The 25,724-nt window shown below is 41.4% G+C and overlaps 5 protein-coding genes across 7 annotated transcripts; 3 read left to right on the top strand and 2 right to left on the bottom strand.

The window, feature by feature from the left end:
• Positions 1 to 1,537: 1,537 nt before the first annotated feature.
• On the top strand, positions 1,538 to 2,340 carry LOC104432874. Its single transcript, XM_010045444.3, has one exon. It carries the CDS (start codon positions 1,725 to 1,727, stop codon positions 2,154 to 2,156), a length of 432 nt encoding a protein of 143 aa, XP_010043746.1. The 5' UTR covers positions 1,538 to 1,724; the 3' UTR covers positions 2,157 to 2,340.
• A 1,117-nt stretch (positions 2,341 to 3,457) lies between these two features.
• Positions 3,458 to 5,505, bottom strand: LOC104432872. Its single transcript, XM_010045443.3, has 3 exons — positions 5,363 to 5,505; positions 5,098 to 5,217; positions 3,458 to 3,860 (listed from the first exon to the last, which is right to left on the bottom strand). Exons 1-3 carry the CDS (start codon positions 5,381 to 5,383, stop codon positions 3,744 to 3,746), a joined length of 258 nt encoding a protein of 85 aa, XP_010043745.1. The 5' UTR covers positions 5,384 to 5,505; the 3' UTR covers positions 3,458 to 3,743.
• A 3,712-nt stretch (positions 5,506 to 9,217) lies between these two features.
• Positions 9,218 to 13,457, top strand: LOC104432871 (protein disulfide isomerase-like 1-4). Its single transcript, XM_010045442.3, has 12 exons — positions 9,218 to 9,841; positions 10,032 to 10,161; positions 10,580 to 10,745; positions 10,837 to 10,955; positions 11,035 to 11,115; positions 11,571 to 11,657; positions 11,739 to 11,813; positions 11,897 to 11,965; positions 12,049 to 12,129; positions 12,213 to 12,347; positions 12,634 to 12,690; positions 13,052 to 13,457. Exons 1-12 carry the CDS (start codon positions 9,267 to 9,269, stop codon positions 13,220 to 13,222), a joined length of 1,746 nt encoding a protein of 581 aa, XP_010043744.1. The 5' UTR covers positions 9,218 to 9,266; the 3' UTR covers positions 13,223 to 13,457.
• Positions 13,458 to 14,801: 1,344 nt separating this feature from the next.
• On the top strand, positions 14,802 to 16,178 carry LOC120290722 (skin secretory protein xP2-like). The gene is made up of 2 exons (XM_039307096.1): positions 14,802 to 14,850; positions 15,417 to 16,178. The coding sequence occupies exons 1-2, from the start codon at positions 14,802 to 14,804 to the stop codon at positions 15,926 to 15,928; spliced, it is 561 nt and encodes a 186-aa protein (XP_039163030.1). The 3' UTR covers positions 15,929 to 16,178.
• A 1,255-nt stretch (positions 16,179 to 17,433) lies between these two features.
• LOC104432870 (4-hydroxy-3-methylbut-2-en-1-yl diphosphate synthase (ferredoxin), chloroplastic) lies at positions 17,434 to 24,034 on the bottom strand. Of its 3 annotated transcripts, none has more exons than XM_039307424.1 (20): positions 23,805 to 24,034; positions 23,204 to 23,430; positions 22,632 to 22,789; positions 22,105 to 22,211; positions 21,928 to 22,028; positions 21,780 to 21,856; positions 21,228 to 21,347; positions 20,863 to 21,093; positions 20,488 to 20,604; positions 20,320 to 20,394; positions 20,158 to 20,235; positions 19,937 to 19,996; positions 19,764 to 19,826; positions 19,465 to 19,609; positions 19,215 to 19,353; positions 18,775 to 18,852; positions 18,535 to 18,694; positions 18,343 to 18,441; positions 18,146 to 18,250; positions 17,434 to 17,900 (listed from the first exon to the last, which is right to left on the bottom strand). In XM_039307424.1, the coding sequence occupies exons 2-20, from the start codon at positions 23,412 to 23,414 to the stop codon at positions 17,799 to 17,801; spliced, it is 2,226 nt and encodes a 741-aa protein (XP_039163358.1). In that variant the 5' UTR covers positions 23,415 to 23,430; positions 23,805 to 24,034; the 3' UTR covers positions 17,434 to 17,798. The 3 variants fall into 3 exon arrangements, with proteins under 3 accessions (XP_039163358.1, XP_039163357.1, XP_039163356.1); XM_039307423.1 differs by having other exon boundaries at positions 17,554 to 17,900; positions 23,774 to 24,034; XM_039307422.1 differs by lacking the exon at positions 23,805 to 24,034 and adding an exon at positions 23,651 to 23,792 and having other exon boundaries at positions 17,554 to 17,900.
• Between the last annotated feature and the right edge of the window lie 1,690 nt (positions 24,035 to 25,724).

The raw sequence follows: 25,724 nt of genomic DNA, 5'->3' as shown, positions 1-25,724 counted from the left end.
GGACCACAGTTAAATAAATGATATATAGTCTTCTCTCTAATGTCAGGAAAATAAGCAAAAGAGCAAAGAAGGGGATGATGCGCGTGCGTCTAACTTCACAAAATATGAAGAAATTCTCTTTTGTCCGCTCAAGCTGCTAAGCCTCAACTTTCCATTTTGGAGTTTCATAGGTTCCCGATCTAGTTTTCGATTCTCAATTCTCAATTTTCGGTTCTACTTTGGAATCATATTCACCACTAGCGGTCACTCATGATTATAGGTGAATAAATAAGCTACGGTATGCTCGTCCTAATCCAAATCCCAAGTGGCCAAAGCCTGTATACTGATGAGGGCCATGATCAACTCCTATCTTCCGTGGCTAAGTCTCTTCAATGACCAAGTCATGAGTAGCAATAAATGCATTAGGGCCACGTCAAGTCCACATGAAACTTCATCAAAGTTTAAATCAATTTATTTACAGAAATTGATTCAATACGCTTTGACTCGTCTTATGCCGTTTAATCAGTGACTTGTAAATCGAACTCCCATCAAGTCAAGGCAGTACACTCGCGATCGCCCTCAATGCAACCGTTACTCGAAGAGCCGATTCATGTGGGGACGACCATGCAAAGACCGGTGAACCTCCCATTGAGCAATTGGGAACCCCACTTCACCGCGCTAAACGAGAGTCCCGTGCAAATTTTGAGCTCACGCCTTCGCGGTGCGCGTAGCATGTCATGTGACTACATGAGTGAGAGTCGCTTTCGCAGTTGCGAAAGAGGAACAGGATAAGGGGAAAGAGCGTGAAGGTGGCTTTTTTATAATATTAGTCGAGGGAATGAGCATTGATTTCAGCTCTTTTTCTTGCCCCCTCTGTGCATGCGTTTCTGGTGCCGCCTTCGCTATAATAATTCGCGGGCAGGTGTAATGCGGAAGTAGCCACACCCCCACCATTATAATTACACCCACCAAGGGGTTCATTGCTATATATGCAAAATGTATATACCCTTGCTGAACTCCCAAGCTAAGAAATGAAAATCCACATGATGCGCCATCACTCCTCCGTTTCCACCACGCTATAAAGCAGAGCCAACGTCGACCCCTTATGATTCTAATCTCGCTCTCTCCCATCATTACCACCAACAAAGTAGAAAAAAAGAAGAAGCAAGAAGAAAAAGATTGGCTCGTAGTGAGAAATAGCACATTTGTTCGAGGGTCACAAATGTTGTTCTCACGTCCGCACTTAAATGTGAATTAGAAGGCACTCAAAAGCGGAGATGACACGTCACGGAACCACTTGAATGCCGCAGGCCTAGATGTGGAATGAATAAGATCACGAGGAGGGAGCCTCAGTGTCCAAGATTCCCCCTTTACTTGGGTACCGTTCTCGCAAAAATTAAGCACTCAAGTTAAGATCCACGAGAAATATTAAGCAATGATCTTATCCGAGGAGTCTTTGGAAATAAAGAAGAGGAGACAATTTCCTTTCTCAGACTTAGGGTTGGAAGAAGCCATTTTGGGGAGAACCTGCTTTCTTATTCTTTATGCTTATATACCTACCCATCATTTTGTTCCCCCCTCTCTAATCACGACCGCCCTCCAATTATACTTCGTCAAAAATTCAACTCAAAGTAACAGGCCCCTTCACGGCCCCTATAAAAACCTGCCCAAAGCATCGTAACCCATTCAACTCCAAGAACTAGACCACTTTCACTTTCAGCTTTACTCCCGAGAGACCAAGAAACATGACGCCCATGTCTTCTTTCTTGCTCATCCTGTTGACTCCCACTTTTCTGTGCCTGGCTGGAGCACAAGACAGAGCCCCCCATGGCCTAGCCAATGAAAACCCCATGGCCTTCTCACCTTCGGCATACGATTTCTTCCACCCAAACACGCAACAGACCACTGTAAAGAACCCATGTGCCATATCTAGTTGCTCCCCATTGCCTGAGGCGGCTCAAGTGGTTGGGGCTGCTCAAGGACAGGATGGCAAACTCTCTGCGACCCGTGATGGTAAAAGCCAGATGGGAGTTGGTGGCATTGTTGGCATTGTGTTCGCTCTTGCATTTGCCGTGCTCTTGGCAATGGGCGTGTACTATGTTGTGGTTACTCGCCGGGCTAATGCAAGCAAAGCCAAAGCCATTCAACCAGACACCGGATGTGCACAGTCAGTATAGGGTGTTCCATCATGCCAAGAAGCCTCTCCCTATCCCCCTATCTCCGTCCTTACTACTGCTATTGTTCCTTTTCTATAGGACTTATTGTCAGGGAGTTTTCTAGCTGATGTATGTATTGCTGAATCTAGCGAATATATTTAGATTTAGTGCATATGTTGCCTCCAACATCGATGACTTTACCCTTTGATACACTGTCCTGGCTCAATTTACTGCATGAGAACTAAGAAATAGCCAGATACAAGGACATCCTGTAAAAAAGGTCTCCCAGGAATAATACGAGATGATAGGATAATTCAGAGAGATATAACCGCAATGGCATATCTGAAAATGTAAATCCAGATGAAAATTTGTCAGACATGTAGACCTCAGATTGACAAGATAGTGTTAGGACGTCCAGAGGTATGTAATTTCACTAATGCACTCACAAAACAAGGAACACAATTGGGAGAGTTCACCAGCTGTATAAACATTTTAATTCATACTATTACGAGTACTTGCCAACATGCAATCAATGTCCAACAAGAATTCACATACCAACCTAAAGGAACATCCAACTTTCAAACAAATAAAGTCTCTTCACATGCTTACAAAACGAACTTTGGTGGAAAAGACAACTCTAGTGACACCTGAAGTTAAGGATTAATACCAATCACACCAATGAGAACAGACAAGTCGCCTTCAGATGGTAAAATCATCTATATCAGCATATTCCTCACACTCTAGTCCACTCAAAACAAAATTCATGTTGATGTATTTCTAATGGAGTCTTGTTAAAGGTGACCCAAGGGCACTAGTTAAGAGTACTAGAGTTGGTAAAAAAATGCATATCAGTACATTTTTTGAAAATGGGAAAAGAATATATTAAAAAAAATGGCATGCTTTAAATAGAAACAAGAGGACGATTAATGACCATTAACAAGTGCCTTTAACACTATTTAACATTTTCTTCATGATATGAGTCACACTATGTGCCCTCCTCACAACATCTTGAAGAATGAAAATTTATTCAACTGGACCTTCACCAAGATATACAGGAAAGCTAAGCCTCACCTAATACATTAAGGAAAGTTATGTCAGCATCCCCACGCTCATTGAGGATAATTTATCTATCACCTCCATTCCACACTCTTCTCGAGGAGTTCTAAGTCTTGCTCCAGAGAAAGGTGAGTGAAAGCTCGATCTGCTCTTAACCAAGCTCTAGATCATCTATCCACAAGTCCAGTAAGAATGACTAGTATTAGATGTCCCTGTTTGATTTTGATAAATCTTTGCCATTCGATTGCTCTATTTAAATCAACAGTAACATCAAAATAGATTCACAGGCCGATTCGGTGAATCAAAATGGAAGGTCCAAAAGGATTCAGTTTCAATCTCGTAAATGATACAATGAGTCAAATGAAAGGACAACAGCATTGAAGTGATATCGGCACAGGGAAAACTATAACCAGGGTTCATATCCAATGGGCCTAACTGAAGAAGCAGGTCCATTAAAGAGGAAATGGAGAGATACAAATATAGGAAGGACATTACAGAAGTTATTTCAAAAAAATTATGAAGTTCCATGTATTGCGAGGAGCTCAGATTTTTCTACCACCCACGAGAGCTAAGATACTCTATTACAGGTCCCAACGTCCTATCCACTGACTTGTTCCACAGGTGTGCCAATTCTGAGCGAAATTCTTTTCCAAATATCAGCTCACTTTTCTGCAGAATGTTGAAGCAATGAGATTTACAATACTGCACCATGCAATGCCAAAAAGATATGCAAATAACTGCATCCATTAAGTCCACAGATCAGAAATTAAAGCAAGCGGAACTTAATCAACCATAGTACACCAGTTGCTTGGCAATGGGCAAATTTGCATAACGACAGAAGCAAAGTCACTAACAAATCAAAAAACTGCATCCATTAACTCCACAAATCAGAAATCAAAGCAAGCAGAACTTAAGTAACCAAAGTAGCAATGGGCAAATTCGCATAACGACAGAAGCCAAGTCACTAACAAATCGAATAGCCTGAATCAAAATAAGTGAAACCTCACATCCTTCACAGCGTTCATAAACTGCTAGAGACACTGTTTCCACTTGCATCTTGAGATGCAGGCAAGAACAACACCCTGGATGGATCTGGCACCGTTAGGTTCTTACTCTTACCCAAGACTGACAGGGATTAGAAGTTCTTTCAAGACAGTGCCACAGAACCTAGTGGTAAACCCTCTCAATTAAGTACAAGGAGAAGAGGCAAGGTGCCTAATCATATTCAAACTAACCGCTTGAGCGCTGTGAGAAGCAAAATTGGAAAGAGAGCCACTCAGGATCGTGATAAGGACGGCATCCTATTTCCCCTCAACTCTATTAACTATTGCAAATTGGGAAAAAGAAAAAAAATTCAAACCAGTTTCTGGCATGTGTTTGTGCAAATCTATTTCATGTACCAACAAAGTGCTCCACCTAAGGTATCAACATATCCCGCAGGTTTATGCAATGCCTCCATGTTCCTTCGGTTCAAGTGGACAGCCATAATGATGGATGCAACAGAGCAAACCTCAATCTCCATCATCTCAAGATTCCATTTTTGGAAGAACGACTTCCACCATCTCCGACCAGTTCGTAGTCGAGGCGAAATGTCCAAACTTCTAAGTGCAATCGAATGAAACAAAACCGCATAGAGCACCGACACCACGATATGCTCTTCCTGGTAATTCACGCCGCATTCATTCAATCGTCTGACCCCGAAGAAGTATGCTCGTTCGATTTGGGATAACCGAGAGTTATTCCGTTTCTCAAACGCATATTCACCGTTTTACACAGCGACACAAAAGGGAATCCGCAGCTCTACTGAGGAAAATCCCAATCGAAGAGGCGCGGTCTAGGGTTGAGAATCGGGATAACCAAATGCCAGTCAAGAAGAGCAAGCAGAATCAAACGCCGAAGTTTTCACCTGAGCTTGGGCGGCGAGGCGAGACCGATCATCGGAAATGGACCGGTATATCCTCTTCCGCTCCTCGAGCACCACCGCTCCGGCGAGCGCGCCGCCCAGAGCTGCGCCAAGCAGGCGCTCCTGCATAATCGGATCACCGCAAAATCAATCAAGATCAACCATCTACAGAAGCTGGACACAATCGACGGATTCGACTGCCCAAAAAAAAAAAGGAAAGAAAGAGGGAATCTCGACGGTGGTTCGGCGAATCGTTCGGTGAAATTACCCGAGCTAGAATGCTAATCATGCTGGATTCGCTCGCTCGCTTCCTTGCTTCGGTTCGGGATTTGCGGAATTGCAGAGCGGAGGACGAGGAAGAGGCAGGGAGGGGAAGAGAGAGAGACCGGGATGAATCGGGAGGTTCGCGGTCGGGCCTGAATTGCGATGTTCTTCCGCCGTACGAGGCCCAAAGGCTTTTTGTAGTAAAAGCCCGTTCGTGTATGAACCCCCCGCGGTCCGTGGGCTGTGATTTTCCTCGCGATAGATTCCAAATAAAATACCATTCGATTGTAAAAATTTTGAAAAATTTACATACGACTCTACTGGTGCGTTTTTTCACAGAAAAATCAATGATTTAAAAAAAAATCGAAAAATAATTTCTTATACCACTTAGAAAAATTATTCAGCGGAAAATGTTTTCATCATTCATGACAATTTATGCCTAGCTAATTTCATGGGCAATGAAAATAATTTTCTTTTAATATATTTATAAGTGTTTCAAGTGATTATTTATCGAAAAATGTTTCTCATATCACTAATTTTTTTCTTCTAAAAATGAATGCACTTGTACGTTTGAATACTCAAATAACCGTGCAACGAGTAAATAAAATAAATAAATAAATATCAATATACTCTAGGAAAGTTAATGAGAGTTAATATTAGTTTTCTACTTAGGTTACGTTTGTTTCATGAAAAATAAATGGTTCGGAAAATGTTTTCTTAAAAATAATCACTTGCATAGCTTAAAGTATCAATGAAATAATTTTTATTATGGACAAAATTTATATTTAATTTTTTTATAAATGATGAAAATAATTTTCATTTGTACATTTTATAACGAATATTGATGGGGAAATTTGTTTGGTGAAGAAGATAAAGAAGTAGTAGTAGCCTTAATACTTTGATGCGTAATGATGATCAATATTCTTTAAGGCATTATTTACCTCCACTATTGTTTTGTATGGCTTAAAACAAATATACCTCCAAGATATACATCAAAATTATAGATAAATGAGTTCAGCAATTACTCAATTATTCTATTGAAATTTCACTTTGGATGTGTTAAAGTTGCATATATGAAAATAAAATAATAGAGAGTTTTGAAGAATAATACGTTATGAACAATTGTGAATTGGTCTTTGTCAATTCATGCATAGCCCGAAAGAGTACCATATGAATGCCGATCTTAAGGTTGTGAAGTACTTGAAGAAATGCCCAGGACTTGAGATACTTTTTTCTCAAAGTTGCGACATAGAAATGACAGCCTGTTGTGACACAAATTATACAACTTATTTTACGAGTCGAAGGTTCATCACTGTCTCCTACACTAAACTTGGAGAATTGTTGCTTTCGTGGAAAACAAAGAAACAATTCATTGTCTCTTTGTCATTGTCCAAAGCTAAGTATTGAGCCATGGTTAAAACTCCTTGGGAAATAATGTGGATACGAGGACCACACTTCTGGACCTTGGGTATAAGCTAAAAGACCAACCTTGCTATTTTGCGACAACGATGCAGCTCTTAAACTTGTGGCAAATTCCATAGTATGTGAGAGAATGAAACAAGTGGAGGTTACTTATCACTTCATATGTGATAATATTTAAGAAAGAATAATCGAAACTAGAGAAATTGGAACCACAGAGTAACTTATGAATATCTTTACTGAGCCATATGTCATAGACAACATGCATATCTATTAAGCTAGTTAGGCGTCTTAGACATATATAAATCACCAGTTTGAGGGGGAGTATTGGAAGATATGCTTGATTCCTTGAGTCAAAATGAGATTGTGATTGATTGATTTGTCAATCTAGGATTATAATCGATTCTTCTTGATTTTGCTGGAAACATCATTTCTTTTATTACTTACATTTTTGTACTATCTATTGAGGACTATACATTGAAAATATATAATTAGATATACAATATAAAATTCTTCGTCATTCTATTTTCCACTTTGTGTAAAAAACTAAGCGTGAGAGAGGATTCCTAGGAAGTTTGCTTACATCGATCAATCAATTTTATTATCTTCTTCTCTACAATTGCTCAATTTCAATTTTAATCATCTTCTTTTCCACAATTGCTCAATTCCCCACAATCAAATATCTGCAGCTTTGTCAATGTTGGCTTGAGGCGAATGCCATCGGTAAAGAGGACAATTCAGGATAGTCTTCAATCTCTAGTGTTCTCAAAGGAGAACAATTTTGCAGCCATCTAGGCAATACACTCAAGTTGGAACAACAATGTTATTTTTTAGGGTTAATACCTTGAAAAACTCCAAACTGGTACACTTGTGACAAATTTATCCCAAACTATTTTTTTGACCATGAAAAATCCCAAACTGGTAAATTTGTGACAAATTTACCCCGACTAACTATAAAAAACCCTAAACTGGTACATTTATGACAAATTTACCCCAAACTAATTTATTCGACTGCAAAAAACCATAAACTGGTAAATTTGTGACAAATATACCCTGTACTAAATTGGATTAATACCACAAAAAAATCATAAAAATTGTAAACTGTGACAAACGGAACGTAAAATCCTAAATTGGTATATTGGTTAACTGTCACGTGTTATTTAACTTAATAATTTGAGAATAAAATTTAACGAAAACTAACATAGGGTAAATTTGTCACAAGTGTACCAGTTTGGGGTAAATTTGTCAAAAGTATACCAGTTTAGGGTTTTTGGTGGTCAAAAAAATAGTTTGGGGTAAATTTGTCACAAGTGTATCGGTTTGGGGTTTTTTAGGGTATTATCCCTATTTTTTAAGTATTTTATTTTATTTCTAAAAAATTCCTAAATACATTGAAAGTTAATTTAATGTAGGATGAAATTATTAATTACAAGAAGTTACTTCCACAAATAATTTGTATTTTTACCCTTGTCGAATAAAAAAAAAAAAAAAAAATATAGTCCAATTTGGTTTGGTTTGGTTTGGTTCACGGTTCCTATGGAGGAATCGGACCAATTCTTGTGGAACTAATGTCACGCAAACTGATCCAAAAAGGAAAAAAATATGGATATTGATATCACTACCACTTTGACAAATTTACTATAAATTAATTAGATTGGTATTTCGTGACAAATTTAATTTTTCACTAGTTCTATTAAATTGCCAAATTGGAAGACATAAATAGTTGATAAGTACATCATTTTGGGTTTTACCTTTGTTTTGTCACAGATTTCGTGGTTAAATTGGCAATTAATGAAGGGTAAATTAATTATGAACATATCGGGTTAATCTTTTATGGTCAAAAAATTAATTTGATATAAATTTATTATAAAATATATTGATTTTTGGTTTTTTAGTGGTAAAAAAATTTAATTATAGGTAAATTTATTATAGATGTATTAATTTTGGAATTTTGGTGGATTAACTTAGTAAGATTTTCGATGCTATACTTTTTTTCTCTCTTCCAAGCATGAAATAAACTGTTCACTCCTTAAACGTGACAGACGTTAGCAAAAAACTGAGACCAACCTCTCGTCCTCGCCACCATCACGACAATTTGCCCCTCCCCCCCGGGCCTTTTTTTCTAATCGAGATCAAGCAGATCCAAGTTTTGCGTGACCAGTCACCGGCAAAAAAAAAAAAAAAAAAAACCACGTATTTTCTTCGACTTAATTCGTTATTAAATAAGGAGATCAAAGCAAATGAACAAAAAAACGGAAATAAAATAAAAACTATAATTATCACTCGCCTAAATGAACCCAACCGCTTAGATTTATGTCACGTCATTAATTTAATGCCGGTCAGCCCAAGAACGACGTCGCACGATCGCCAGTCAACGGTCTTTCTGCTCCTCCTTCGCAGTCGTCGCCGCTATAAAATCGCACCGCACCGAGCAGAGCGCAGCGCACGGCCAGATCTCACTCCCTCCTCTCTTCTCTCTTCCGATCGCAATGTCGACTCGCGTCCTCCTCCTCCTCCTCTCCCTCGCGGCGCTCCTGCTCGTCGCCTCCTTCCCTCGCTCCCTCTCCGCCGCCGCCGTCGACGTCGACGACGACGAGGATCTCAGCTTCCTCGAGGAGCCCGAGGAGGGCCACGGCGGGGCCGGCGGCGCCGCCGCGGCGGGGGCTCACGACGAGTTCCCCGACTCCGACCACTTCGAGGACGACGAGGACTTCGAGAATTACTCCGATCTCGACGAGTCGGAGGCCGATGCGGACGCGTACAAGGAGCCCGAGGTGGACGACAAGGACGTCGTGGTCCTGAAGGAGGGGAACTTCTCCGATTTCGTCGAGAAGAACCGGTTCGTGATGGTGGAGTTCTACGCGCCGTGGTGCGGGCACTGCCAGGCCCTGGCGCCCGAGTACGCCGCCGCGGCGACGGAGCTGAAGGGAGAGGAGGTGGTCCTGGCGAAGGTGGACGCGACGGAGGAGGAGGAGTTGGCTCAGAAGTATGAGGTGCAAGGGTTCCCCACTGTTTATTTCTTCGTCGATGGCGTTCACAAGCCGTATTCCGGCCAAAGGACCAAGTAACGTTCCGATTGTTTTTTTCTGCTTTCGTCCATTCCCAAGATCCGTTTTATTTTCCATTTATTTTTCCAGAACTGAACGTCAAGATGCGATTTTGCGGTCTTTGGTTCAGTTCATCCTTGAGACCGTTCTGATTGAATGCTACGTGCATGTGAGTTGGGCTTAGCGGTATATCTGATTTCACTCCAGGGATGCTATTGTGACTTGGATCAAGAAGAAAACAGGGCCTGGCGTGAATAACTTAACCACAGCGGACGAAGCCGAACGGGTGTTGACTTCCGAAAACAAAGTTGTTTTGGGCTATCTTAACCATTTGAAGGTACGTGGTACTGAAGAATTAACATTTGCATTTCCTACATTTTTTCTGGTATCTAATTGTAATGGGATGAAGCGACTACTTTTGGAGCAAAATGCAATCAAAATTGATGGGCTTCTGCCATTAACTGAAGTATGTTGGAATTATATGCATTATTTCACACTGCATGCCATTTATGTGGTGCTCGAGTTCGAGATAATTGTTCTCAGTAGGAATGAATGAGAATTGCTTTGACTTGTCTCCTTTTAAGTATGGAGCGACTGTTCTCTGTTCTTATACCCCCAGTTTAAAGATTAAAAAAAAATGCCCGTTTCCTAGCCATTCATTTGGTTTGTGCACACTTTCCAATACCAAAAGATAAATGGAGAAGGAAGAAAGGTATTCGAGGTAAGTTAATTTTGCATTTTGTAATTGATGGTAGGGCCCCGAGAGTGAGGAGCTTGCTGCTGCTTCAAGAATTGAAGATGATGTCAACTTCTACCAAACTGTTAATCCTGACGTTGCAAAGCTTTTCCACATAGACCCTGAAGTCAAGCGTCCTGCTTTGGTCATCCTTAAGAAGGAGGCAGAAAAATTAAGCCTTTTCGGTAATTTTAATTTGCTCTTTGTGGTGAATGAAACCAAAGTTGCATATATGCCAAGGCACCTGTGTCTTATGATGTTTTCCTTTTTCTGCAGATGGTAAATTTGAGAAGTCTGCAATAGCTGAGTTCGTTTTTGCGAACAAGCTTCCTCTGGTTACCACTTTTACCAGGGAAAGCGCACCTTTAATTTTTGAAAGCCCAGTTAAGAAGCAGGTAAGTGTAATTCCTTGGTACATGAGCAAGTGTCAGAATTCCTTGTTGATGATGATTGAGTTTTGCAAATTCTTTTCAGGTGTTGCTGTTTGCCACATCAAAAGATTCGGAGAAATTTTTCCCGGTATTTGAGGAAGCTGCAAAGCTTTTCAAGGGAAAGGTAAGTTGAGACCATAAGGATGAAAGCTTTCTATTGGTGTTACATCCTTCTAAGTAGTGGTTTTTCAATTGAGGAACTTCCTCAGTAGTCTTAGTCAGTATTTCATGAATTACTGGCTACATGAAACTTGATGAGCAATCGAAGATGCTGCTGCTTACAGAGCCTGGAATTATTAGTGTATGAACTAGTTCGAGTTGTAGTGGCGGAGTTCATTTCCACAACTTCATAACTTTAATGATGCATTGTACTAAGTTGACAGATTATTATCTTCTTATAAGCATGCAAGTGTTGGGTTTGTCTTCCCCAAATGACAAGTTTAGCCGGCCAGTGGCTGCTGGTGATATCTCATGGTCTATTTTGCCCGAAACTAAACTAAGTTGTAGCAGTCAAATGCATTTCACAAAAGTAATAGGATGGTTGATGCATTTATGACTTTCTTTTTCTTTCAACCCCAGTTGATCTTCGTATATGTGGAAATGGATAATGAAGATGTTGGAAAGCCTGTGTCAGATTATTTTGGTGTCTCCGGGAGTGGTCCCAAGGTAATTTTTGTTTTATGAGGATGAATGTGGATTGATCGGCTTTCATGTCTTGAATAACTTCTTGGTACTTGTCTTCAACAGGTCCTTGGATACACTGGAAATGATGACAGTAGGAAGTTTTTCCTTGATGGAGAAGTGACTTTGGATAATATTAAGGTCATAAAGCATTCTGTAAAGTTAGAACACTTTGTATTGCATTTAGTGAGCTAGACATAACATTTTGCGTTTATCACTCGCAGGCTTTCGCTTTGGACTTCTTGGAGGAGAAGCTAAAACCTTTCTATAAATCAGACCCAATTCCTGAAACCGTGAGTGATTGGTTTCAATTCTGTGGAACTTTGATTGTCATTTGGTTGTACTTTCGATAATTTGGTACCTGTGACTCTTGTAGAATGATGGTGATGTGAAAGTTGTTGTTGGGAACAACTTTGATGAAATTGTGTTGGATGAGTCAAAGGACGTCCTGCTCGAGGTACCATTTCCTTTTTAGACGAGAGTGTGATTCATCTCTATTCTGTCTGTATGGAACAAATCTAATGCAAGGTCTGTCACCAGATACATGCGCCTTGGTGCGGGCATTGTCAAGCACTGGAGCCTACATACGACAAACTTGCCAAACATTTGCGTGGCATTGACAGTCTTGTTATTGCCAAGATGGATGGAACGACCAACGAACATCCCAGGGCAAAGGTAAGTTGGCTTATGATACAGCAATAGAAAAGAAAAGAGATTTTGTAAGAGTGGTTGTCAGCATTTCAGCTTTGTTCTTCAAATACATGTTTTTCTTGTTCTGGGTCATTAATTGCAACCTTAGGGATCTTTTCTTGATTAAGTTGTCCACATTTTCTATTATTTTGTCAAAATCCTTAGGGATTCACCTTTTCTGATCTATCTGTGTTTGAGAGGTTTTGCTATGAAATGTCTCCAATGGATTGTTGTAGGAATGGCGTGGCTAAAATTTTTCTGCTTCATGCAGGCTGATGGATTTCCCACACTTCTTTTCTTCCCAGCTGGAAACAAAAGCTTTGATCCCGTAAGTGGCTTTTTGAAGTTTATTATCATTGTGGTTGTATGCTCATATACTTCAGCTTTTGCCTGTTTTAGTCTTGTATGAAATCGAACTAGTTGCCTGTTTTAAGTCTTGTATAAAATCGAACTATGTATGCCCGGTCTTCATGAATTTTTGAAAACCTGAAATAAGTTTACTGTCCTCTAAGGCTTTAGTGATTTCCAGTTTTGGTAAAACCGATAACCGAATGTTGCTTGGAAATGAAAGAGCATTGATTCATACGTGTTGATCAATTCCCTTCTCTCGTATTAGAAATGCTGGGATAGAAAATTTTCCTCTGTCTCTAGTCAGCAACTGCCTAACGAAATCATCTTACTTGGGGCAGATCTCTGTAGACTCTGACCGGACTGTGGTGGCTCTGTACAAATTCCTGAAGAAAAACGCATCAATCCCTTTCAAGCTTCAAAAACCAGCAGCCTCTACTCCTAAACCTGCTACTACTGACACCAAAGAGAGCGAAGAAACCGTCACTACTGATCTGAAGGATGAATTATGAGGGCAATGGGTATCTTTCTCTTTCATTGGGTAATAGGAAAGAAAGAGAACAACAGAAGCAAATAGAAGCTAGACGAGTGTAGAGTGATCAGAGAGAGAAGGAAAACATCCACAGTAATTTAAAGCTTTTGTTTTTACTAGGGTGAGGACTGTGGGGGTCGTTTCTCTTAAAAGTTGTATTGGCCTTCTAGTTTTGACTCTGTATCATCAGTAATAAAGTGCATTTTTCCTTTCAAGATCTGTTTGATCTATTGTTCGATGCCTCCAGCCAACGCCTGTGAGGCTTAGTCATTTCTCATTAGCTCCAAAGCCAAGATTGCGAATGAACACTTGCATCGGTAGGTTTCTGCTCTGCCCGTATTGCTCCCTCAGAATGAATGCGCGGCGGGCGCTGTGAAATATATCAGTAGACAGCAAGGCAAGAAATCTTTAGGTCAGTTACTAAACGTGATCTTAGAGGGATTTGATCTCAGGTGGCTATCATAACACGGTCCAAGGCTCCATCTGTTCTTCGATTGTGACAACGGATTATATGCATGTGTCACGGTACGGATTATATGCATGTGTCATGGTCCGAAAGAAGATCGATCCGAGAGGTTCCCAAGGGACGGCTGTGACTCATCCGTGGAGGACCTCCCGTTTTCACTCGGATTCCCATCAAATCTTCTCTTTGAAGTTTCAAAGGGCGGACGACACCGTTATTATGCCTGATTCTAGAAGATTATATCTTTATTTATATCAGTAGATAGTAGTTAACATTAATGTCGATAGTTGAGGCAGTGCGATCTGGTCCACCGGTTAAATTCTAAATTAACGGATGTAAGCCGAGGGCCTTGAGTATAAGAAGGTTCTCTCAATTGTATCCATCTAATAATACAAAACTCATTTCTTTCCGGAGCTCGTCTCTCTAAATTTTCTCTTTACGCCTGATTCTAAAAGATTATATCTTTATTTATATCGGTAAATGGTAGTTAACATTAATGTCGGTAGTTGAGGCGGTGCGATCTGGTCCACCGATTAAATTTTAGATTAACGGATGTAAGCCGAGGGCCTCGAGTATAAGAAGGTCCTCTCATTTGTATCCATCCAACTATTTCAGCAATACAAAGCTCATTTCTTTCCGGCTCCTCTCTCTAAATTTTTTCTTTTTACGATTCGGGTGTGCGAGTGAGTTGTGTGATTGATCGAGTAAGGTTGGGTGATCCAAAATAGTCCGAGTCGCCGTGCAGTTACGATCTCAATTGATCGGGCTGGGACACATCTCATTTGTATCTATCTAACCATTTTAGCTCCTCTCTTTAAACTTTTTCTTTCTACGATTCGGGTGCACGAGTGAGTTGTGTGTCGAGTAAGAATCGATCGGCTCGGGACACATACATCTTTATACCATTTATCTCCGGTTAACAGAAATATGGAACGGACTGAAACCGTGCGGGCCCGATCCGAGCAATGACATTACTTGAGATCATGGGATCAGGACACGGCTCAATCTGGGCAAGAATCCCAAGATCTCCTCCTCACGCGCGCCAGATCCAGAAAAGAATAGATCAAGAATATAGGAAAAATCATCCGGAATCATCATGGGTTTGACTAAGCTTTTTGGGCAACTGCCAACTGGTACCGGTGCAGGTGCAGTGTTCTTAAAGTAGCTTTCGCAACACTAAACGACAGCAGAGACTTTGAGAAGCAGGCCCGGAAAGACCGGGTTCCACGATCGCAAAGCGCATGCACCCACGTCCTCCCTCCTCTTCTTCATCCTTCAAACTCAAGTCTCTCCACAGCAAAATGTCAGAGATGGAATGCTGACCACCTCGGTACCACCTCCCCCCGGGGGAGAAGAAGAAGAAGAAGAAGAACAGCCGACGGCTTCCCGTACTTCACGCGTCCCATCGCTTTGCTTGCATCGCAGGCCTGCCTCTCGCCATCGATCCCCTCGCTGATCATAAAGCAAAATCCTTCATCCACGCGAGACGACGCGTCGTTTCCCCATGCTTATATTTGTCAAGTTTTCCTCGGCAGTCGGAAACTGTCCGCTCCCCATTCAATCTGCTCCCTCGAGGCCTCCTCCTTCTTCCCTCCCTCCTCTTTTCCCTTAAAAAAAAAACACAAGAACTACCTTTATACTTCCCCAGATCTGCATCTCTCTCTCTCTCTCTCTCTCTCTCTCTCTCTCTTTCCAGCCACATAAGAACCAGAGAGAGTCTCGCTGACTAGAAAGCTTTACACCCTTCGTCTTCATGGCCAGGCTCCGCATTCTCGCTTTCGCTCTCTCTCTTTCCCTCGTCCTCCCGCTCGCGCTCTCCTCCGACCCCCTCTCCTCTCCCCGGCTCCCGCTCCTCAGCCCTCCTCCGGCTTCCCTTCCCCGCCTGCGCCGCCCCCGGCGGATCTCGCTCCCGCCCCCGCCCCCGCCCCCGCCCCGCAGACGTCGCCTTCTCCACTGCCTGGTGAGACGCCCGCCCCCGCTCCCGCCCCGAGCAATGCCGCGGACGAGAGCCGCTCCGCGACCGGGTCCGTCCCTTCCGACGAGGAGTCCAACGACGGAGGAGGATCTCCCGGCGGGATGAGCGGCGGCAAGAAGGCGGGGATCGCCATCGGCGTGGTCGCCGCGGTCGCGCTCGCCGTGCTCGGAGGAATGGTGTACAGGAGGAGGCAGGAGAACATACGGCGCTCGCAGTACCGTTACGCGGCGAGGAGAGAGATTCTGTAGAGAAGGCTCGAAGGGTTCCTTTGTAATGGTACCGAGCTGTGTCCGATGTTAGGAGATCAGTTTTTGTCGTGACGCTGTCGCTGACCAGTGCATGGAGAAGTGAAGGGAAGATAGAGAGAGAAAGAGGTTCTGCCATTTTGATTGATTTTCGCTCTATTTATATATATACACTGAATAATGCATAGTCCATATTTAGTCAGCGATTCGCCGTTGTTGATTGTCGATCGTCGTCTTCAGCTTCTGTTGACATGTATAAATCATTTTGGAGGTACCATCATGTTGCTTCTTCTTCTTCTTCTTCTTCTTCTTGTTACTATTATTATTAGTATTTTCTTTTGTATGTAATATGTAATTTTTCTGTGACCCGGACTTCGAAACAGAATTTGTTCTCTTGAATTTGACTAATAATACTTGGGAAATCCAATGATTTAGTAGATGTGCAAAATTTCTTTAGGTATAAATACTTACTAAATTGAATGTCCGTTTATAGTTGACAATGATTCGATTTCTTCATAATGCTTATAGTGCAGATAAACCAATCAAGATCTGCTCAAAAATGTCACCGAGTGACATCAACTAACGAGGTAATTAAGAGGGAGATGAGTTGCCATACAAGTACTATTTCCGAGTGTCTGATAATTTACTTTCTTTATTTTTCATTTGATCTTCACCGGTGTTTCGCTTATAAGCGTGTTTTTAAGGATTCTTGGAGAATGGATCCCAATCTCATTATGTCATCTGTGAGATCAAGCAAAATAGTCAATCTCACTCTTTTTATTTTTTTTTTTATTAATTCAGTCCATTTTGTTTTTGTGTCCATTTGGCCAATTTTGGTTGCCTAGCTTCTCATGTGAATAATTTTTTAATTTTTTTTTTCGAAATTTTCTGTTGACTTTTTATCTTTATGACCAATGGTGGCCTTGCCTAGCCATAGGCGAGGCTGAGCCTAGTCAGATGTGGTGGCACCTCGTCCAGTGATGCCTCGCCCAGTGACGATGAGGTCAGCCTCACCGTGGGGTGAGCCTCACCTCTAGCTGGCGGCTTGCCAGAGGAAGAAGGAAGTAGGAAGTAGGGATAAAAAACAAAAAGAGAAAGAAACGAAAAGAAATAAAAATTGATTTATTACCTTTCACAAAAAAAAAAAAAAATAAAAATTAATAATAAAATTCAACAATAAAAAAATTTAAAATTGTTATATTAGCGTTGGTTGACCAAAATTGACCGGATAGATGAATCAGCACAAATGCAAACAAATTTTCAACTGAATTGAAAAAAAGAGAGGATTTGGAACTGAATTGGTACAATAACCATAAGTTTAGGACTTTTTTGATAATTTTCCTCAATATTTTGTATTATAGTTTCCAAAAGAATATAAAGGCGACCCTTATTAATCGAAAATCCATCTCTCGGCAGATAATAGACGCCGTATGCTTATTTATTAACCCCAAAGTCAAGGATACCTCAACTCAACACGACAATTAAGCAATTCAGTTCTTACGCTGCGCTCAAATGTAAGGCCTTAAAAAATGCAGCTTAAGTTCACAGGAGCAAGCTCTGTTACATATCAACGTCCTTTTTGGCTATCTCGGCCAGAAGGAAAAAAGTACACATTGCGAGAAAGAAAGGAACAGAAGAGCACGAATAGCTCGGACATCAATTTTCAGCACTAATATCATCGCAATGCCATTTCCCCCCAGAACAATAGTACAAGTGTTACATACACTGCAGCTCAACCATTCGGTGATTATTCTCATTATTCTCTTCCTCTGTTGTACAATAGTGTAACTGGTGTGACAAGTCGAATAGACATAAGTGGCTTACCGTCAAAATGCTGCCACATGCTTTCTTGAAATGGGGATTGTGCTAAATCTTATTCCTCAGCAGGAGGGTCTACCCACCGACCGTGATCCTTTATCAGCTGAATCAAGGCATCAGTCGCCTGCTCCATCGCAATTGCTCTCTTGACCACGGTCTGAAATAGAGAAACGATGGTGAAGTTTGAATACTATCCACATAACGCATTTAAGGACTTAAAGACCGAATCAGTGTACTAATCATTTGTCACGGTAATTTGTCACACTGGTGAACCAAGCACAGTGTCATCACATTCTTATCTCAACACCATAGGCGGCAGGTACTTGATCTTAACCATGAAAGCAAATTAGATGGGCTGCTCAATGAATAACGTGCACGAAAAGATAGGAATATATGTATCACCTTCCCAACGTAAAGATCTATTTTTCCAGGAGCACCGCCAACATAACCAAAATCTGCATCAGCCATCTCTCCTGGTCCATTTACGATGCAACCCATAATTGCAATCTGAGACGATGGAAAACAAAGATGCTGTGAAATTCTGGCCTAGTAGAGTGTAGTAGGAACTTTATCATACACAACTGGGAGTATCTGATTACCGAAACACCGGGTAAATGAGATGTCTTCTCTCGTATTTCTGCACTTATTTCTTGAAGGTCAAACAACGTCCTGCCACAGGAAGGGCACGACACATATTCCTGAAAGAAGATTTTACGTGCTCAGAGGATCACTCGAATGAAGATTTCTAAAACTATTTGTCAGTCTCATTATTTTCCGATCAACTTTCCTACCGTCTTTGTGTTTCGCATTCTGCAGCCTTGCAGTAGATTGAAAGAAGTATTCCTCAGAAACTCCAAATCTTGGTCCGGCGCTTCTAAGAGGACTCCATCACCAAGTCCATCTACCAGAAGGGCTCCTGCATTTGTTCCGGCACCAATTACCAGGTCATCCCTATCATCAGAATAACCATCGTCAGCTTATTTATCAATGTATAAAAGTCCATTCACTACATTCAAGGACATTGTAATTACCGGTGAGTCCCATCTGGAAATTGAAGATGGTGAATAACAGGGAAAGTAAGAGCATTTTCTTGTAGATACTCAAAGAGCCTGCAAAAAGACATACAGCATTATTTTCTGAGGTGGAGAAGATTTGTAACGGGCTGGAGAGGATTGTGGGGGTTGAGCAGTATGGAGGCATACCGCATATGCTCCCCTGATGTGCCAATGATCAAGGTGAACAATAGTGTTGTGCTTAGCTTTGAGATTATATAATGCATGCCAAGCATTGAATTGGAATTATAGGGTTAATAGGGCTGTTCCTCAAGGAGCTAAACAAATTCATGAGGTTTCATCAGGTAAAATGTGTCTACTGCCTTGAATTTGTCGTTCCCGAGTACTTTAATCACTATTAAGGAATTTGCCTTCCAATAGCTGTTCAACCAGACAACAATAACCTGCCAAAAGTTTACCTCCTTGCTGCATGCACTCTGCTGGTTTTTTCTTCATTAAGTGGGAGATTATGAAGAAGCATTGTGGCATCCACGCTCTTAAGTATTTCCAGGTCTTTGTATGGCTCATCTCCACGCAAGGACACAACCAAGCGTGTGCCTGACAACCAGTACATTAATAGGCCATAAGAAAAATTGCCCCAAAAGCAACTGACATTAAGCTCAATTTAGCAACTCCCAACTAAATACGCATGGACATCAGCAGTCCTACCTTCTGGCAAGAGCATGTGAGCGCCAGATGACAATTCCTTGAGATTGACCAAAACCATGGCATTGGGCAATGGCTTTGTCAGCTGTTCTGATAAAGGAGTTATGACACCCATGCTTACATCTATCAATCTTTTGAGGGCTAGTCGCTGCTCACGAAAAGATTGAAAATCATCTTAGTCACATTACTCAAACTGCTTAGTGGCTGTCAGAATATTTTGCAGGTATGTGAGTGCATCCAGGGAATGTGCGGTGGGATAAATGTCGTGATAGAAAAATAAGCAAGAGAAATCTGGTTCTTACAGCATCAGCATCATCAACTGGTGGAAGCTCTCTCAGTAAAATTGTGTCTACTGTTGCCAGATCCTAAAATTAAGAGAGAAAGGCACTGAATATATGATCAAAATCCATATACCATTATATACTTCTTTTAGCAAAAGAGTAAATGACTGGACAAATCTGAGAAAGGGATAGACCTTAAATGGCATTCCAAGAACTAGCTTTGTAGCAAGAGAACGGTAGAAATTTTCTGGGGCCTGCACTAACAAATTCTTGATGAAGACCACTTCACCAAAACTTACAACATACTTGCACCCTCCCCCAACCCAGAGAGAGAGAGAGAGAGAGAGAGAAGAAAAGTACACCCAAGTGAAAAGGTTCTCAAATATTTTCTGTTTTGTGAAAGTTGAAACGATACCTTCAACTGATTCAAGGAGACAGACATGAGAACGGAACCATCACGGTGGAGGACACCTCTGTAATCCACCTCCTCGCCCTACTCCCATGTTAAGTATGGTTATTAGAAAATGGAACTATCTAAAATTTTATGGCCAATGTCATTTTCAAGTTGATGACCAACCTCCTTTTGCATTGGCAATTGACCCGATCGTCGCTGGAAGTCAAAATAATGTCTGTGCTTTTCCTCAAATGGTGCCTGATGGTAATTAGAAATAAAGATGGGGCAAATAAGAATCCCAAAATGGTCGACTAATGCAGAATGATACAATAAACTAAATTAAAAACCTACCACCCCCTTCTGAAGCTCTGCTGCTCTCATACCGAGATTTGCCAGCCTTCTACAGGGATCTATCTCTTCTTCAGGTGGTTCAGTAAGAGAGACTCTGATTGTATCACCTAAACCATCCTGCATTAAAATGTTCCATGAACTTCAAGGTCTAATTAGGGTATAAGGAGCATTTCAAATATCACCAGCAAGGGCCCGTTATGCGCAGTCCACCAAAAACAAAATGACTCCAATCATTCAAAAATATAAATGAAAACAGAATTTTGCAAAGCATTTTAAACCACCCAATCACTGAATTGCAGTGTGATATATCTAGATCAACAGGGGTTCTAATCATGTTCAGAACAGTTGCACCGAGCCAGTAGGTGTAAAGGAGACCTGAAGAAGGGTTCCAATGCCAATTGCAGACTTCATGCGTCCATCTTCACCTTCTCCAGCTTCGGTCACTCCCAAGTGTAATGGGTAATCCCATCCCTGAACATTCATCTCAGCTATGAGAAGACGGTATGCCTGAACCATGATGACAGGATTGCTTGCTTTCATTGAGAAGACAAAATTGTGGAAATCTAACTTCCGGCATATTCTTGCAAACTCAAATGCAGATTCGACCTGTTTGAATGAATACCTTTCAGTTTCAGAGTTCAGATCATAAAAAAACTGAAAAGCCAAAAACGAAAAAAAAAGAAAAAAAAAGAAAAGGTAAAAGAACTTTTAATATAGATTTAGAGAGAATAATTGTTCACCATTCCCCTAGGAGAATCCCCATGGTAGCTCATGATACGATCTGAAAGGCTACCATGATTTGTGCCAATACGCATCGCCCTTCCATACTTTTTGCACTTCTCAACCAACGGAGTGAATACCTAGTAGAGCAGAACAACTGTATCAAAAATAAGAAACTAGGTACTTGCGAATTCAGATTGCTTCTACTGAGACAACCCCACAATTTAGTCCAAAGCCCTCTTTTCACCAAATTCAAGCCCACACACATAAAAAGAGTTAGTCATTGTCGAATGACCCTTCTTTCATTTTACTGACAGATAAAAGAAAGACTGCCGCCACATTGACACTTCTTTCTTGTGGTGCAGGCTGGGAATCTAAAATCATACTATTCATGCCTAAAGATAAATTGTTATGGCATTTACCCTCTATCTTGTAAATTTATTTCTCTGTAAGATCTCATCACTATAGATAGAATGTATGCAAGTCACGCACCCACTTCTACAGCTACAAGGAAGGGGTTCAAGTCAAACAGGCCACAAGAGGTTGAGCAATTGATGGATCAGTAATATAACCTGCTCAATATGCTCAAGTTCTTTCTGGTACTCCTCCTCTGTGTATTCTATCTGCTCGAACTGAGCCCTTCTATCAGCTACAATATACAACCTTGTTGAGGAAGTGTACATCATCCGCAATTAACAACCAAGAAGGACTTCTACATACCAAAATTTCCTGGATTAACACGAATCTTGTCAAAGCATTCAGCCACCCGCAGTGCAACCGAAGGTGCAAAATGAATATCTGCTACCAGCGGGATATTGTAACTGCCATAATCAACAGATATATATCACTCTACACGAATCATTCCATAATTTTCAATAGCAGTAAATAAAGACCTACTTTTTCTGCACAAGAGAGTTCTTTATCTCAAAGCATGCATCTGCTTCTCTCTTTCCTTGAACTGTTATCCGGACAAGATCAGCTCCCTTGTCAGCAATTTTCATCACCTACAAACAGAACAGAAAATTAATATAGGAAGATTCTTCACAAATGTGTGATAGTACTAATGCTGGCCGCATGATTTAACTAGTCCACCACATCACATTTCCATAAAAGCAATATTTTTATGCCATGAAAATGTTTCAGTTACTCAATTTCTTTCTAGCCTTCTAACTATCACCAGAAGTAACTGCATTCACCTCAGCTGCTCTTGGTCCTCTTCAACATGCAGATGTTTTGATGATATTACTAACGGAAGGATAGGGTATCATAATGTCGGCTCAGTAGATCAAACAAATGAATGATTGGCTAGCAGAGTTACCAAATTAAAGGATAGGATATGCCATAAATGCATATTATTGAATCAACAGAATGGAATAGCACTTTGTAATGGAACTAACTTAAACATGCAGGTTTAAGTAAAGAACCTGTTCAACTGTTCCAGCAACGTCCTTAGTATCACTTGTAGTCATCGTCTGTATTCTTATGGGATGCTCACTTCCAAGAGCCACGTTTCCCACCATCACTGTCCGTGTCTTCCTCCTGACTGTTTTGTGCAAAGACTCACAGTACTTCTGCCTGGGAACTGGTTATATTTATGATCATCAGATAAAAAGTGTTTATTATTGTTCAATATTTCCCACTTCAAAGGATATAGTACATATCTGTCTTTCCTTTAAGCATGTTTAGTTGCATTTACTGAGGCATAAAGAAGCAATATAAAGATGGTGACCAGTAACTTCTCCTTGCTCCAGGAGAAAAACCATGTGGTAAGACCATCTATGTGTCAAGCAAATATAGTTACAACGTTCATATCCAGAATTAGGATTCTCTACCTTTTCCATTTTAACTTGAGCCAACCAAAGAGAAGTATGTCAAAAGTCATGTAACCTTTTCTCCTTTTTTAATGATTTTGGAACTTCGGAAAAGAATTAGAAAGCCGTGAATTTGTGTCATCATGCCTCCGAGAACTAGCAACCCAATTCAAAAGGTATCTTACCTAATAACGGGCTCCCCTCCGATGCAGGCTTGAGCTCTATCTCGGAAGCAGGTTTGCAATTCCTGATCACGGTGATCTTCTTTCGGTGAGACCTGACTCTTTGCTGATCAGAAATCCTGACAAAATCCATACTCTTTACGAATCCCAACCCGCTATCCCGGCTCTTCAGCCCCGAGAAGGAAGCTGGCACTGCTCCGCTCGCCATTGCCATGAAGTAGTACCGTCACCTTCAGCCAAAAACACAACAAAGAGATCACACTGATCAGTCAAAACACAATAACACTTCAATCCTCAGCACAACACGTCTCAAATATACATCTTTTTATCCATTGATTGATACGGTAAGTGCAGCACAAAGTTCAGTGAGCACTTCAAGACAACAGGTGACCACCATCAATTTCCTCAGCAAAGGGGGAGTAATCCCACAAGAAATCAGAGAGTGCCCACCTCACAACTCAAGCGAAAGCTCAATACTTGACAGTCAAAGCAGAGAACCCGTCAATTTTCTGAGACTAAGGAAATCAAAAGCAAGGACCCAACAAAGAAGAAGTGCTGGCAACACAAGCTGACCAGGAAAAGAGCTGAGGCCTCGCGGTTCTACCTGGAGAACGCAACACACCCGCTAGCTCCTCAAATCCAAGGACGGGACTCGCGGTGCATAAGTGAGAGCGATTGAAAGTGAAGACGAAGGATCCAGAGAGGAGGGAGAGAGGATTATTTGAGGCTCGTGTTGCAGGAATTTTCCTGTTTAATCTTTCCCCATCGTTTTCACGGAAATTAGGAGGTGGGTATTTAACCAGGAGCCGGAGTAGGGGTGGGCATATGCCGAAAACGAGCCAGAGACGAGAACACGTTGAGCAACCCGACAATAACATTTTTCTCGTTGGCTCGTCGGCTTGTCCTTCCTGATGGTTGTGGTTGGTGGTGGCCATACGAACGCTCGCAGCGATCGGAGTGGGGGAAATTTAATTTATTTTATGGGACGGTCCCTTCCTTTTCGCTTATTTCTGTTAGGCCCCTCGATTCTTGTCGAGACTCATTTTTGCTTCCCACTAGACTGATCCAAACCCGACTCGATTCACCCGTTTAACAACTCTATCACTCGCGTTGTTAATTTTACCCCGCGATGCTCTCTTCCGCGAAGGTGCCATTTTAGAAGGAATAAGCAAACCTGAGAATTCGGACGATACTTAAAGCTTGGCCAAACGGATGCAAGGTTTTTTTCCCTTTCTAGCTAGATTTGGACTTATTAATGAGTCTCGTAAATGCAACCTTCGCTGAATCGAACACTCGAGTCGAGAACTCAGTTCTTCATGGGCAAGTATCTGTTCGTTTGATTGGGATGGAGCGTTCCGGAGTAAATTAAAAGCTCCGAGCGGAATTTACTATGTTGTTTTTGGAACAATTGAGGTTGGCCCAATTTTGTCACGGACGTGGGAAGAAGTGCGATTATGGGATTTTGCAGGGGCTTCCCCAGCCAAACAAGCTAGCGGCCACAAGAGTTGGGGAGAGGTATCGACTTTTACTAGGAAGAATCTTTAATCGAACCCCGTTTGGCGTCTAACTTCACGTCTAAACCGTCGTCTTAGCATGCCAATTAACTCCAAGACTGATTCTCTAGCGCCGTTACATAGAAAAGGACAGGACGACCGAGGTTTGGTGGGTGATTTAAGGTTTCTGTTATTGTGCGATCAATTCGCCGTCCTTAAAATCAAGTGTTACATGAATCTTGCCATGCCTCACAAACGCTTAAAAAGTTTTCGCCAAACAATCGAGATTTGTTCTTTTGTAATCAAATGGTCATAACGGTCCTTGATGATTTTGTGGGAGTTGTATCGTGGTATGATAGCTTGTGGAAAAATTGGACGAGAAAAGAAAAAATAGAAGTTTTTGTATTCAAATTAGACAATCGATCGAGATACATATCCAATGGACAATTTGATTGATCGGGCATACCATGTTTGAGGTGTATTCAATGCAAAGGATGCATTTTCGCTTCATTACGCCCGTGTCCAATCCGCCCCTTTTTCCCTTCCTTTGTTCAAGGGATGAGAAGAGTGTCGAAACTTATCTTATTCAAAATCGAACCAACTTTTTAGGCTGTAATCGCTTTCACCTGTATCCATCGCGCAACGTCACCAAAACAAAGCCGTACAGCATGTTTTTCACGTCGTGAATGAGAACTGACTTGGGTAAAGTCTGGATTGGATCCCACCTTGTACACCAAGTTCTCAAGCAATCGTGCATGACGGACCACGAGATTCACGAGATTCACATGGATCCATGATTCACATGGTCTCAGGTTCTGTAGAGATATTGAGGTGAACAGCATATCGATTCAACGCCAGCACCAAACACGTTTTGCACTTTCACTCGGGAGCGAAGAGGCGTCACTGCAATTTGTCTGGAGCAATCAAATGATCTGATTTAAGGAAAAGTGGAATATCCTGTGTCAACCCATTACATGCGACTAAGCAGAACAAAAGATATCGTGTATATTCACCAGAATGCCCACACGTTT

Source organism: Eucalyptus grandis, chromosome 2 (assembly GCF_016545825.1).
Source record: "Eucalyptus grandis isolate ANBG69807.140 chromosome 2, ASM1654582v1, whole genome shotgun sequence".
Taxonomy (NCBI): Eukaryota; Viridiplantae; Streptophyta; class Magnoliopsida; order Myrtales; family Myrtaceae; genus Eucalyptus; species Eucalyptus grandis.
Note: the sequence above shows the minus strand (reverse complement) of the source record. Positions and strands in the feature narration are given on the sequence as shown.